At 40.3% G+C, this 15,456-nt stretch overlaps 1 protein-coding gene across 1 annotated transcript; it reads right to left on the bottom strand.

Moving 5' to 3' along the window:
- Positions 1–468: 468 nt before the first annotated feature.
- tm9sf4 (transmembrane 9 superfamily protein member 4) lies at positions 469–15,097 on the bottom strand. The gene is made up of 18 exons (XM_067527173.1): positions 15,056–15,097; positions 13,381–13,491; positions 11,254–11,353; positions 10,971–11,127; positions 10,601–10,745; positions 10,127–10,250; positions 9,869–9,990; positions 9,385–9,496; positions 6,814–6,884; positions 6,455–6,587; positions 5,367–5,448; positions 5,168–5,243; positions 4,983–5,066; positions 4,437–4,612; positions 4,273–4,336; positions 3,949–4,068; positions 3,715–3,804; positions 469–3,250 (listed from the first exon to the last, which is right to left on the bottom strand). The coding sequence occupies exons 1-18, from the start codon at positions 15,071–15,073 to the stop codon at positions 3,101–3,103; spliced, it is 1,935 nt and encodes a 644-aa protein (XP_067383274.1). The 5' UTR covers positions 15,074–15,097; the 3' UTR covers positions 469–3,100.
- Positions 15,098–15,456: the final 359 nt, after the last annotated feature.

The following is a 15,456-nucleotide window of genomic DNA, read 5'->3' as shown; positions in this document are numbered from 1 at the left end:
AAACCTTCTAATGGTTTATATTAAATCTCTCTTCTGGTAAATGAAAACTTGGTTAGCTTGACCATTTTCACAAACCTCTGCACAATCGGTGATACAGTACAGTAGATACAAATTGATTGGTTTGATGTGTGTGTGTGTGTGTGTGTGTGTCATTTCATTCACTCTTTCAATGTCAACACCATGTAGTTCTATTTTCACATCCTTGCTTTTCACCCTGTTGCTGAATATCGTAAATGTTTTCATCAAAATACATGTGTGTCATCTGCAAATCCTATACTGCTAAACACGGTGGACACCGTACAAAGTTCATTCATTGACAGTATAAATAACAATGGTCCCTGACCCTTGTGCACTCCTAAATTCCCCACTTGCCAATTGTGAAGCACTAATATTTAGTTATTGGCATCTATTATTAGCTTAACACGTCATACAGCACATCTGTAACAGCAAAAACATAGTGGAATCCAATTTTCATATTCAACTCGTCATCACTTTATTGTTTTCTCATTATACATTTTGTAATTGGACATTCTGTAAAAGAGACAAAGAGAAAAGTAACAGATACAAGTTCCTTTGAAAGTCATGAGCAACATGCTTTTGGCCTAACCGATGACAGGAATCATTAGAGAGTGTGCCACAGACAGCAAACAGCAACAGATACAAAGCTGTCTTCATTTATTTACATTGTAAACCCATCAATCACACATATGCATGCATGACTTGGGTCACCTAAAAGTCTATCTGTATAAAATCTCCCCCCGGCATGTGCACTTCCACAGCAGGAAAAGAGGGTCTGTCCTTACAGCGTCGGAGCTCAGCAGCTCTTCCACGTAATGCAGAGGGTGGTATGGCGACAGTAGGTGGTGATCAATGGGATGGAAATAATAAAACTTTTTTTTTTTTTTTTTGCTGTTAATTTGAAGCAACCTCAGGTTTTGGTGAGCAGTCTTCCTGCAGTGAGTAGCAGGGGAAATTAAAGATCACACAGCTCAGTGAAAGGTGGCTTTCATTATAATAAAGGAAGGAGAGAGCATAGGAGAATGTTTGAACTCCACCCCCCACCCCCACCCGCCGGAGAATTGGGGTTAATCTAGGAACCAGTTCCTCCTCTGCAAATCACTGTGTGTGCAAAGATGCCAACCACTAAAATCAAGTGAAACCCTTCTAGTTTTCTGGTAACCGTATAGTCTGGTATAAAATAAACTCTTAATGTGAAGGGCGCGGTGGGCCCTGCATAATCTGAGGCTTTAAAGATTTGCTTGCAAAGACTTGTAAAATGTATCTTTGCAGGTGTGTGCTGCTTGTTGTGCAAGTGTAAATATTCTAAATCCAAGCCCAGTGTTCTTCCGGACATCGAAAACTAGTTGGGCTAGTTTGACATTATGGGAAATTCCCATAACTGCGTTCTTGCCAAGACTAAAATCAGAAGGTCAGTATTACTCTAAGGTGTCTGTATGACTGTACAGCCAGCACCTGGTAGTTTTATACCTAAAAGAAAGTGGCATCGTTTTTTTAACGTCTTGGCAAGGAGGCAAATCTTTATGATACAAAATGTCCAATTATTTCCTTTACAGCGATTATTAAGATCTAAATTAATACAGATCATATGAACTTGTTACAGGTGTAGCTGGTTGTCTTTGGGAAGCCCTTGACTTTCATTCATGACCTGATGACTTTGATCAGGTTCCACCCATGTTTTAAATGCATTCTGAACAATTTGTGCAACCAGTGTCTGTATCTGCAAAAAAGAAAGGACCAAAAAAAATAAATACAAAACCGAATAAAAATGTGTTTGCACACAAACATTAAATGTACAGATCTGATTAGAACACTGCGGTTTACATTTCAACGCCGACGCCCGGGCGTCGTCAAAATGACATGTACCACTACTGCATCAAACACACAGAGGTGACTTTGCTGGTTTTCAAAAATCCTTTTTCATTTATACACAAAATGTATTAGTATACATTAAAGTCATACGTAAAGAAAGGAGCACATCTCCACACAGTGGTCCTTTAAAACAACCTTCACAAACCGCAGCTTTGCACTTCTTCCCATTACTGCATAGTTCAGCAGGCGACCAGCACTGCTAAGGCTACACTGATGGCATGTTCAATGAGTGGACGAGCTTAAACTTCTTGTAGGTAGAGTGTCAAACACGGGTTTGTGTCCCGGACTGTGACATACAAAAGGTTCGTCCTCGTCACTTGTGTGCTGACTGTACTGTTGCTTTTTCCCAGTGGCTTCACCCTGCAGCTCACCGCCTCAGGGCGCTGGTATCACCATCCCATTCAGAGCTGCTGTGTATTATTAGAAGCAAATGAACCAAGGTTTTGACATTAAAGAGATCCTATGTTTTGAAAGGAGAAGCAAAACTTCTGATTACAAATGTGGTTACACATCACAGAAAATATGAAGTAAAAAACAATTGAACATTAATTTATCCTTTCTTGTCACGACGTAGAACTTCCAAGCATAAATTTCATCCACATCAGCTCAACGAATCAAAAGTAAACACCATAACAGTTAGACCCAATCCTTTCCTGATTTGTAAAGTCTCTCAAATCAAATCACACTCGGAAACAGAGACAATGGAAAAAGCAAAAGACAGAATTAGATGAAAAAAGCCTCCATGGAGGTCACTGAAAAAAAACCTTAAGTCAGAGTTAAATCATAGATAACATGGCATAGATAAGTTAGACCCACAACACAAACCATCATTTGATAAGCTTTGGCCCACTGTGTTGTTTGGAAGGTGAAACAGCAGAAGACAACTGTTCCATTAGAGGTGAATTTCCTCCGAGACTTCGGGCCTGAAGGTGGAGGGGGGGTGGGGGAGGGGGGCACGCGGGGAAGAGAAAGATGGAGAGGAGAGAAACAGCTGGATTAGCTGCATGAGCTTTGTTGCTGCTCTTCCTCATGAGGCCAGTGGGTGGGGCTGTTGCACCATAATAACCCCATCATTTCCTCTACACACACACACACACAAGTCAGTGCTTGTAGGATATGACAAATAAAAATATTTATATAAAAAAATGTGACCCAAAAAAAAAATAACTAAACAAAATTAAAAAAAAGGGAACAGCAGCGATGGGATGACTCAGTCAATCTTGACTGCGGCGTAGATTTTCTTGATGAACATGTAGGCTGCATAAAAACCGATCGTGCCGGTTAGCAGCCAGAACGACAGCACCATCAGGGTGGTGTAGCCGAAGTACAGGAGGGAGGGGATGAACTCCACAATGTCCAGCTGTGAAGGAGGAAACACGAGAATCATTCAACAGTTTGCATGAGCTGGCCTGTAAAAAGCCTGTTGTTTTTATTAATATACATTACAGCTTGATTTATAAATTAAGAAAAAAAGTGCCACAATGATCATGCTATGATTTGGCACCTTTTCTTGCTGCAAGTTTCAAGCAGCGCAGACAGAATTTGAGGTCATGCCGGGAAGTTTTGCAATACATGATAGTGGCCCAAATTTCAGAAAAACACGCTGGTATTGTTAAAGGGAACTGTAAACCACAGACACAAACAATTGTGATGGACTAGACAAAGTGGAACCATATGTCAAATAGTAACCCTACCAGTCGTAACAGGTTTTGAGTTTTTCGCAGTCAGACCACCAACACATTGATGTGAATTTCAGCGTATACTAATTAAAAGTCTACTCTTGGTTTGGTGCACGGCATCTGACGTCAGGCCTGAGGCTCTCACCTTGTTTATAAAGTAGAAGACAGCATAAACCAGCACGTAGAACGCTGAGCCTCCTGAAACCAGGAAAGTTCTCCACCACCACCGGTAGTCCTGATAGTGAGGAGGGACACAGATCAGACGGGACCACGCACACACACACACAGAGACAATTCAGTACTGCCATACTCCAATACTATATGTTCTACCATCGGCACAACTACTTTATGTACCCACACTAACTCTAAATGACCTTACCTCTGCACACAGCTGGAAATAAACCATGACAATGCTGATCTGAGAGCAGGAAACCACCAAGATGATGAACACCAGAAAGAGGAAGCCAAAGAGGTAGTAGAACTGGTTTTCCCAGATGGCCTGTAGGTGGTGACACAAACATTGATGATGTTATTGCGAGTGCAAGCACTTCGGTTCACTTACATCCTCTTAATGACAAAGATAAAAAAAACAAACAACATATGATTGTATCAAGTCAATGATAAGAAAACACAATATGCACTGAAAGAAATAATTGGCCTTTGAATTGATCACAATAGAGAGCAGAAGAGATGTGATGCTCACACTGAAAATGAAGAAGAGCTCGATAAACATGGCACCAAACGGCAGGATCCCAGCCATCAGAATTCTAGTGGAAGGAGAAAAAAAAAAAAAAAAGCCTCAGCTCAAAGGTTTCCAGCCCATCCCAGTGATGGCAAATCACTAAGATTACACTGCTACAAACTCACCCTACAAACTTGTTCATATACCAGCGCTGCTCTGGGACTTGGCGTGGGATCTGGTTGGTGCGTACGGGATTATCGTAAGGCTGTTTGCGGAAGCCAAAGTAGTAGCCAAGGTAGACTAATGGCATGGAGATACCGAACCACATACACAGCAGGGCCAGCATCGTGGTGAAGGGAACCTGAGGTGGTGGCAGAACAAAGCGGGTAAAAGGAAGAAGTTTTAAGTGTATGGAGCGGCTCCAAAACAAGGAGGCATTGCTCCATGTAGTTCTCTCTTCTTTCATTCACTACTTTCTCTGTCTGCAGTATTTCGTCCTGCGCTTGTGCAAAAAGCTTATTTCCTGGTTAAAGAATTCAGCGTTAGGACAGTTTTGAAATCCCCCCTACTGGAAAAAGACAACTAGAACTGGGTTCAATGCAATCAGGTTTCGTTTAGGGTGTTTTAAACAAAGTGATCTACTACAACTCAACAGCACCACAATTCCAATACAATACAATAACCGTAGCTTGTTACTTCCTACATTTGTGTCTCTGACTCATGATACTTACTGCCCCAGAGGAGTGTTCTCCCCAGATGAAACAGTTGAGGATGAAGCAAATTCCAAAAACCACAGCGGGATACAAAGTTGCTGTCTACATGGGAGACAAAACAAGCACAACCTAAGCCTCTGTGTTCATGACTACACATTTACACATTACAAATGATACAACTTTTCAACTTGCTGTTGACTCACACAAAATGCTCCCTTCCTCCACCGGTGGCCCTTCAGTGTGCGGTACAGCCTGCCAGCAAAGTAGCCACCAAATACACTGAAGGAGAAACATCCACAGAACGTTCAGTTTACAATTACAGCAGTGCTCTCTTTAAACACCTCTCGATTCCGGACTATTTTGATATTGTCGTAACGAGGATCAGAGAGATATGAATCTTACCCCATGAACATAAAGAGGAAACAAGCAGTGGTCATCAAGGCTCCTCGACTGGATGGAGACAACATACCCAACATAGCAACAACTACAGGACAGACACAGGAACATGTGGCAGTTAAAATGTTTCAAAGATTGCCGCCGACAGCCAATCTGAACATTTCCAGGTTTCACCTGTAACGTCATCTCATCCAATGAAAAAAAAACATGAGTCGACAAACACCCGATGCCTCCGTGAAGCTCCCATCTCCTCTTTTAAAGGAACATTTCAGTGCTCTTGGAAAGAGGCTCTACCTGATTTCACAAAACACATCACTTCCTCTCCATTTTGGTGCTCCGCATTTTACTCCGCTGATAGAAATACAATTTTAACCAGGACATTCCATTCAATTATGTATGTAAATGAAAAGCTGTGACATGATGGTTACGGGCTGGTACTTTTCCAAAACCTTTGAGCATCCTCTGGTCAACCTGCAGCCTCACGGTGGCTGGTCAAAGATGATATATATAGCAGAATTCCTCAGTTATAAGCACTAAGTGGACATCAACTCAGGACATTAAATGTCAAAGAAAATAATGTTAAACTACTACCTGGGTTTTGGTGTTGAAAGTAGTGAAATCGTATTTTTTTTTTTTTACATGTAACTGTTGTATATGTACTGCACATACATTTCAAATCGGTTTCTGCTTATTTTGGCTTTTCACAGACTTGTGAACCCTGGTGCAATTGTTATTTTGGTGATTTTATACTTATCTGCACTGTACGATTGTAAAATTGCACTTATTCTTACTGTAGATTTGTCTTTTTTTTCTCTACATTGATCTTTTTGTATTGACTTCTTTGTTTTTCCATTCTGTTCAGAAAGTCACAGATTTTGCACTTTTGATGCTGCTGTAACATGGACATTTCCCCACTGTGGGACGAATAAAGGTTTATCTCAAGTTGTACAATCATAATATAACATGACCAGGCTGCTGGCACCACGAGAACATTACTTAGATCTGATTTTAACAAATTTGTAGTTGAACCAGAGACACAAATTGTTAAGATTCATCGGAAAATGGTGCTAAAGGGAAGAAAAACAAAAACTCACAGATGACAATGAGAACCATGCAAAGAAGCTGGATTCCAGAGCCCAGCAGAGAGCTGAGGATCATGGGATACTGAGGTGGCCTGAAGACGTCACCGTGGACGTTCTTCCACCCGGACTCCTCCATGGTGTCCTCCTGGTTAGGCAGAGAAATGGAATGGGTCAAGTTGCTTGAATATACTGATCCATCAGACACCAAGTAGCCAAAGCTCATTTCAGTAACATTACAGTAATAATAATAATAATAATAATAATAATAATAATAATGAGTAACTATTCTCTAGGACAATATCAGCATCCTTTCGCTTCTAAAAAAACATGACAAATCCATGCAAATCATCTTTTTAGGTGTTTTTTCTTACTATGTCATCCTCTCTGTTGTAGTTAGCAATGTCCTTCCTCAAGGTCCTGATAATGATCATACTTAAAATACCTGAGACAGAGAAAGCATGGAATGAGACGCATGTCAATAAGCTAGAAAGATGAAAGTTGAAGTATTTCACATCATCAAATTGCACGTTTAATTTTTGTATGTATGGCATAATACAGTCACAAAGAAAAAAAAAAAAGAGAAGCAACCGCACTGTTTGCAATTTTCTGGTTTTCTGCTTAAATTGGTGATGAAATGTGATCTGATCTTCATCAAAATCAAATATGAACATGATAAAACACAAAGTGTTACATCCATTAATCAACAAAGTCATGGTGGAAAAAATGAAAAAAGTCATGGCAACATAACTTGTAGACCCACTTATGGCAGCAGGCAACACGAGCACGTTCTGTAGCTGTGGATTAGACCCGCACAACATTCAGAAAGAATTTTGGACCAGTCGTTCTTACAGAACTGCTTCACCTCAGCCATATTCTTCTAATGGTACCAAGCTCGTGCTACAGCATCTCTATAGGGATAAGGACTAGTCCCTGACTAGGCCACTCCAAAAGGGGGATTTTGTGTTTTCTGAAACCATTCTCTGATATGTTTTTGGAGTGCAAAAGCTTCCGCCATGGTGTGTGTGTGTGTGTGTGTGTGTGTGTGGAGTGATCTTGGTTGAGGACCCATTTCTATGTAGGGTAGCCACAGTACCAAAACCATTTCCGTTGCTAGGTAATACTTCAAACTGTGAACTGATGCTTATCTGAAGTCTTTGAGATTACTATAAAACCATTACCAGTTACGTGCAAAGTTTAGACGTTTGGTGACATCAGCAGCCTACAGTTCTTATTACTTTTTCCAACATCACTTTGTATATTTAAGGCACATATTCAATAAAGACATGAAAGATCATGCCTGTTTGTGTTCTGTCAGGTTAGAATAACTGTATTTGTTGATTTTGTGATTGGTCAATTTTGTGATTAATTTATAAGGAAAATCAGTGTGTTGTAATCATTACATGTTTTTGCAAGTGTTTATGAATTTACATAATCATGATCTGTGTAATGAACAAAGCCAACACCACCAGTTTTAGATAAAAACGCGCAGGTTCTTCTGACTTCTAGCACTGTACTGTGTTCAGGGCTGCATGTAACGATTATTTTTTTGTTGTTGATTAATGTATCGATTATGATCTATTATTTTCACATTTAGCTCTTTTTTTATAAGATAAAATTAAGCTCTGTCTCTCTCTCTCTCTCTCCCTGTGAGTTCAGGGTCGCCACACCTGACGCGACCCACTGGGCTTGCGACTGGCACTGCACGGCCGGGGATGGGCTGTTGGGGGTTCAGCATCTAGCCCACAGACACGTGGTTGACGAGAGCGGGGCGTTTACCTCCGACCCTATCGTCGATAGGCGGCCAACCATAGGGTCACGTGAGAGACAGTGGCCTTTCGAACATCTCCTGCCACATACACCACACAGCAGGAAATCTGCTTAATTTTAGTACAACACTCAGAACACAGTAGGAACAGCGACTGGACCCCATCAGCTGCAGCAGCACTCACCGTAATGGTGTCAACATAAACTCCACCCACTGGCTACATCCTAGCTACACAACAGAATAACCCACAGAACAGAACTCCCACAATTCCTAGTGCCCACAAGTCTCAGCAACCCATGCTCTTGGCTGATTACTATAATATAATATAATAACATACTTAATTTACTAGAAATCTGAATTCTTCGATCGATTTTATTATAATAATTCTAAATATATAGGCAGGGCCAGGCCAGTCTTAACTGACAATCTGTGTTTTAGAGACTAATATGACTTCTCTCCACAATATAATTAGCATTCACGTAAAAGGAAAGTGGTGCATCTACATTTCCTCTGTTTAAACACTGTAACAGAAAAGAAGGAGGAACATGAAATCAGTCAAGATTACTGATCCCTGTCCCCCCGTCTGCTGTTGACTGACACTCTGCTGTCCTGCTTGGTTTGGGACTGTGACGGTCTCAGTGTCCACCAGAACCTGTGGCACATAAGGTTGGAAAGTTAGTGCATTAAGTGCAGCACATCCAGCTTTGTACAACTCCCAGCTTGGTGGACGTAAGGTAACGTGCTCGTAGCAGTTAGCGATTAGCTTTCACGCACGTTTGATGAGTTTTCGTTTTGAATATTTACTCATATAGATCCCTAATATAGGGAGTGCTAATGTTGGCCGGACGAGTTAAAGGTGAACTTTGATTTTAACTGATCTGTCTGCTCCCTCTCTGCTGCAGAAGAAGCTGCTCCACAAGCTTATTCTCAGTGGGGTCTTATATCCGGCAATTTCAGTATATTTTCGTGCTCTAGTTAACATTTAACAACTAAACCGGCGCACTGTGAGGTAACTTGTTTATTGTCCCAAAACTTTGTGTACCATTAATTTCAAGCCCAACTTGCATTTTGTATTTTGTAAACCATTCCGTCAATGCGTGGCCCCGCCACTAATTATGTTAATAGTAACATCCAAATGATAACACTTGAGAGAAGTATTTTCAACAACTTCACATACCAGACAGGAAGAAGACAACTACCACAGAGTTTACAATGGAGAACCAATGAATCTGGACATCACTCATGGTCAGGTACGTGTCCCATCGAGATGCCCACTTCACTTCGCTCTCCTGCAGAGCAGACAACAGACTCATCAGTTCTTTTTCTATACACTGATCTAGCTTTGTTTAACCTATATCCTAAAAAAAAAAAAAAAATCCTGAAACAGCTGGAAAAATACCTGAGATTACTAACTGACTTTGTCATCAATGAAAAGACCAAAATCGATTAATTAAAGCCAGTAAGTATTTTAACAGGCACATATTTTCTGTTGTTTGTAACACTATCATATGTTTAATTTGAAATGCAGAAAAGGTCATTAGTGAATAAGGAGAACTAGCACTGTGAGGCTCACATGGATAAGAAATGTAAGCACATTTTTATTTCAAACGAATCACTGGATAAATATAGGATATGTCTGCGGTTACAGACTGCTCACTGACCTCCCAGCGGACAGAGTAAGTGAAGAGGACCTCGTTCTCCTTCTTTGGGTCAATCTCCTGGGGTGCTGAGCCACTGGCCTCAGGCAAGGTGCAAATCTTTCCATTTTCACCTGCTTTAAGATCTGATAATAAAGAAACACAAAGCAAATGGTAACAAAAGGAAGTGACAAAATTTTATATTTTAATTGTTTGCTGGTAATAGCTTTTAAATCCCCACAGGTCACAAGCACACAACCTAAAGTTTGTGTTCACACCTACCTTCTACTTTTACACTTTGGGGTACAACTTCAAATCGCACCACCCTGTAGTTGTGAAGTTCCCCATCCTCCAGCTTCTCCCTGTGGAAGTACAGGATGAAGGACAGGTGGTTGTGCAGGTAGAACTGTTAAGGAGAAAAGTGGAGAAGCAGGACAAAAATTTCAAACATAAATACAGAAAGATTTATCATGTTCGGCCTAAATCAAACAATGCCTGATGTATTTCTTTTCAGAACACAGAAATTCCCTAATTTAAATCCACAGTAACAGGCAATTAATTAAAAATTAACAGTTTGTCATCTGTGGATGAACTAAATAATACAGTAGGACACCACTGTTAACAGAAAGAAGCGGATCAGTAAAGCCAAACAATGCAAAAAGTGCCTTGTGATCGTCTGCTTTCAGTAACCTCTGACATTTCTCCATCAATGAACAATGTATTCAAGGCAGGAAGGTAACTGTGAGTACTGTCTACCTTGTTGTTGTCAACAAAGCCCAGTCTGTAGCCATGTTCAAACTGGACATCTTTCACAGTGTCCTTCTTCTGTTCCTCCTCACCCCCTGCGTCTCTGTTGGGGTAAAACTCTAACCTGGTGGCAACTGGCAGATTATCTGCAATACTGAAAGGCACATGGAGGCGTTCTATTAGCTTTTGCATTCCGAACATAAAAAAAACCCTGAATATAGAGACCTAGGTCGTCCCAGATATAGAACACTTAAAAAAAAAACCAAATAAATCAAAAAAATGTTATTGACCGCTACAGATCACTAAGGTAAAACCATTGCTCCAATCGATATTTACAAATCAGTTTAAGACCTGACATCAGAGAGAAAGTGATGCTCACACGTGGACATAATACTCCTCCTGGATTCGCTCAGCCATCAGCTTGCTCTCTTCTAAAGTGAGTTTTTTCTTGTTGCATACTATCTCACATTTCTTGTCCTTGGTCATCTCAACATTGTAGAGGGTATTCACAATACGGTCCCCACGCAACACTTCACCTACAGAGTGCAATCACAAACATAGCACAATGAAAGAAAACATTTTGATTTTTAGATACAAGTATGTCAGATTTCATTGCTTTTCCTAAATCATACATTTAGGGAAACCTATCACAGTCTACTTACCCAGGTTCTCTCCCTTATAGATAACAGAGTCTGGCTTACAGAAAGGGAGGGAGTAGTATTCATAAGGAAGCTGGGTACGGGAGCTGGTCAGTTTCACTGCCTGAGAAACAAATGGTGACTGGATTACAGATAAAATAGCACGAGAACACTGACGACAACTTTGTGTAAATGACACTGGAAAGTTGACTCTGTAGTGGTGTAACAATGCAGAGTGGCATGATTCAAGAATGTGATGATACACATTGTAAAAATGTCAAGTCAATTAAACTGTGACACAGACTTGGCAGTATTTACGCGAGGAGGACTTGAGACTGGGGAACCTCTGTCACAATTAAAACCTGCTGGGTGGCAGAATTTTGTTTTGATAGCATAAAGACACAAAAGACACAGCAGTAGACAAAAAAAGACTGTGTGTGAGCTCTGTCGATGTGCTGCCACTTACTTAGATGATGGTAACAACACTAACATCACCTGTTACATCATCTAGCATCATAAGGGAATGTTAGTCAACTTTTGATGTTCAAAAATGATTAAAAACACATACAGATGCTTGGGCAATATGCTGTTACAAATGTTGAAATACTTCAGACTATTGTACAAGATTGTGATAAGTCCGGTTTATGGATGAATAGATAAATAAACTAGGTTAGTCATAAACTGACAGACTTGACGTGCACTGTGGGACCTTAGGTGTGTGCTTTTCCAAACCACGTCCAATCAACTCAATTTCCCATGGATGGACCCCAATCAAGTTGTAGAAACTTCTCAAGGATGATCAGTGGAAACAGGAGGCACCAGAGCTCAAGTGTGAATACTAAGTGTGTATTTTTTGCAAGTGTGTGTTTTTTTGCAATGTATTAATTGTTCTTCATGGAGTAAACCCAACACTCCAAAACACATTCTTTCTAAGGTCTAACCCATGGTTGTAATTAATAACTGCATGCAGTTATTGTTTTGGCAAATTCTTAGAGACAATCTTAAAGGTGCTTTCCAACCTAACCTGTTTAGTTTGCATCAAACAAACCCTCCTAAGCTAAACTTTCAGTTTCAGGTTAGTTTAGGCTGGTGTGAAACACTGGTTTGGATAGTGACCCACCGTTTTACGTTGTCCCAGTCTGGACCCAAGGTTCAGGATTTTGGTGTGATAGGATTTTCATTTGGCACCAGAGTAGATTAAGCAAAGGATTTCATTAAAATATATATGCGTTTTTAGTATAAAATCTAATTCTAAACTAATATTAAATAAGTTAGCTGAAGGCAATCACTCTGTCAGGGCGTGCGGTCTGTCATGGGCAATAAAGAAATGTTACATGGGCCACAGCAGGCTGTTCTCCACCATATGTTGACAGCACAGCTAGAAGATATTGTTGGTTAATATTCCTACATGTTCGAAAGTTAAATAGTTTATGACTCTATACAGTCAAACTACTAATACTTAATCCACAACATTGTCATAAAATTTCTACCCCTGTCTCTCCAGTCTGCACCAGCATGACAAGCAGGGATGGGAGGGGTGGGGAGGCAGGTGGTGTGTGACGAAGGCTGGCACCAATACACGGTCTGCCACCTGCTTCAGGGGTCGCTACATGTCGATGTGGCATGTGTTTTGGTGGCTGGGCAGGGTGGGATTTGAATCTATAGGCTTCTGCATCCCAACCCAATGGTTTAAACCTGAGCCACCAGGCCCCCTGTTCATTAAAACTAATTTTTCCTCTTCAACAAAAATATTAAAAGGAAGTTCAAATTGAAGTGTCTGTGTTTGCTACTCTGCCAAATTTGGAATGAAGAAATACATTTTTCCACATAGGTGGGGAAATTAATTCTTTCTCCACAGTCATCAAAACTGCTCAATTAACGTTGTGTTACCTGTTAAAGCACATATTTGAATGCATAAAGCTCTTAGTAATTTTTTTTAATAACTCAGTGGGAACATGAAACAAACCAGAGCTAAAACACAACATTGCTTCATTTCATTATTTGGTGTGACCCAGAGTAACTAGGCTACAGATGTGAAAGGGATGACATGTGCTGGTGGACACACACTTGAGCATCGAAAGATCAACCAGCCGTTGGCACCATGCTTTCTGCACGGCCGTAAAATGCGGATCAAGTGATTTTTCGGCTTACCTTAATATCTACTATTTCACCCTCGTGAAAGTCCCGGGGAGCTACTCCGGGAACATAGAAGGGTCGTACCACAGGCAACAAGGACAACAGCAGCAAGGCCCACCACGTCTTCTGCAACACAGACACAACCGAATATTGTACCACACACACAGAAATGCTATGAGATTCGTGCATATCATGCGGTTAGACAAATAAAAATAATTGTTGGAATATGTGCAAGACAGAAAGGTTCAAAACATTAACCATTTACTTTATCACTTCACATTAAAAACAAAACAATTCAGACTAATTACAATTACTATGTTACATCAAAGCATAAAATCTGAGAGAAACGTGTTTGTCTGCACATTTTTATTTTTCAAAGAACATCTTCAGGCAGAGGTATTCTGAAACTAATAATGTCCCATTTTCATAGCTTATTTCATAGTTTACCTGCAAAACCGTAGTAAATAATTTGTTGGGCAAAATGGATATAGTCTCCGTACAATATTAGCAAAGCAATGCAAATGGGTCTATTTAAACCAATAAAAGTTTGTTTGTTGTTCATTTATGAAATGAAACGTTAATAAAATGTTATAAGTTTCCAAACAATTCCACCACTTAAAGCACTGATCTGGAGAAAAATATATGGATTTTTTTCCAAATCAATATACAGTGCAGTGTACTATTATTTAAATGTAAAAAATACAGCAACGCTGTAAATCTGCTTTGAGCAGACTGCTGGCAAAAAGTGAGTCCCTGCGTGAGAAGAAACTTGAGGATTATCAATCATAATCAGGTCATTGGATCCAGAGACAAGACAAGGACATTGCATGACAACTAGTGTTTCCCAAAGAGGTGAATGGGAAACCGTCATCCACACACAGCCCGAGAAATCAGCTAGAAACTAATATTCTGGACAATATTTATTTAAATAACAACCTTAAACATAAAGCCATTACAAACAGAAGATCACTTGGGCAGCAACAATGTTAATGCCCTAGAGTGGCTGAACCAGAATGAACAGTGTACTTTATCAGCCTACTGTAACTTGGAGGTTACTTCTCTTTTGCAGGAACGCTTTTATTGCACTCTCTCTCTCTCTCTCACACACACACACACACACACACACACCTGGAAGCTGCCCAATATACCACAGGCCTTAGGGATTCAATGTAATGCTTTTGTCTTTAAGTTTGGTTTCATTTAAGAGTAACTTACCATTGCTCAATTTCGCCAAAAGTATATATAGTTACAATTATATGATTCACTACTGTTAAATAAACAGTGCTGCTAAGAGCGAGCTAGCGTCGAGCCAAAGTTAGGCTAGCTAAAGGCTAGCAGGCTGTGCGGCAAGTGAGAGATTAAAAACAAGTACATGGCAATTTGGAGTGTCTCGGCAAAGGTTCATGAAGCAGACGAACGATCCGTATCAGTTTTGTCTCACTGACAGCCGAGCTAGGTAACGTTAGCTAACCAGCTAACTCCAATCGGCAGCTAGCCGTTAGCAGGATCGTCAACATCCAAACAGCGACGAACTCATGTGAATCCGCACCTAGTTAACGTTCACACAGTGTCCATCAACCAAGGTACACGTCTGCTCTACCATCACCACATCACTGCGTATGGCTCAAACTGCAAAAAACAGTATAAGCGATGTATACTTGGAAAAAACATAGTTCGCTTTTCCACTCACCATAGCCGCGGTCGCCATTTTGAATACGTGTCATTAGTGACGTTGCGGAAGTTGCTTTTTTTGATTAATTATTTGTTTAATTTAATCCACTCACAAATGTTGTTGGTTTCAAACAGAATGATACGTGACCTATACAGCGACAGAAAGTATTACAAATACATCGTTTGAAAAGTCGTCTATACTGATGTTTTTATTACAGGTTAGTTGTTTTAAATATCTTGCATCATTGTAACTTAATCACTGCTGACTGGTAAATTTCATTGTTGGCATGTGTCAAAACGTTTTAACCAGAAATGGTAAGTAACATGTACTCAAGTACCTTATTGTACTTAAGTAGGTCAAAGGTTTTCAGGTAGGCAACTTGTACTATGTCATAGGTTTTCTGTCATCTGTGTGCCTCT

Source organism: Channa argus, chromosome 13, assembly GCF_033026475.1.
Source record: "Channa argus isolate prfri chromosome 13, Channa argus male v1.0, whole genome shotgun sequence".
In the NCBI taxonomy this organism is placed as follows: Eukaryota; Metazoa; Chordata; class Actinopteri; order Anabantiformes; family Channidae; genus Channa; species Channa argus.
This window is presented reverse-complemented; position numbering and strand designations above follow the sequence as displayed.

Bases quoted from the DNA above. Each gene is read 5' to 3' on its own strand.
- tm9sf4 (XM_067527173.1), bottom strand. The intron at 11,128-11,253 runs GTAAGTAGACTG...TGCACTCTGTAG, and splicing joins CTATAAGGGAGAGAACCTGG to GTGAAGTGTTGCGTGGGGAC. The intron at 4,613-4,982 runs GTAAGTATCATG...CCACCACCTCAG, and splicing joins GAGAACACTCCTCTGGGGCA to GTTCCCTTCACCACGATGCT.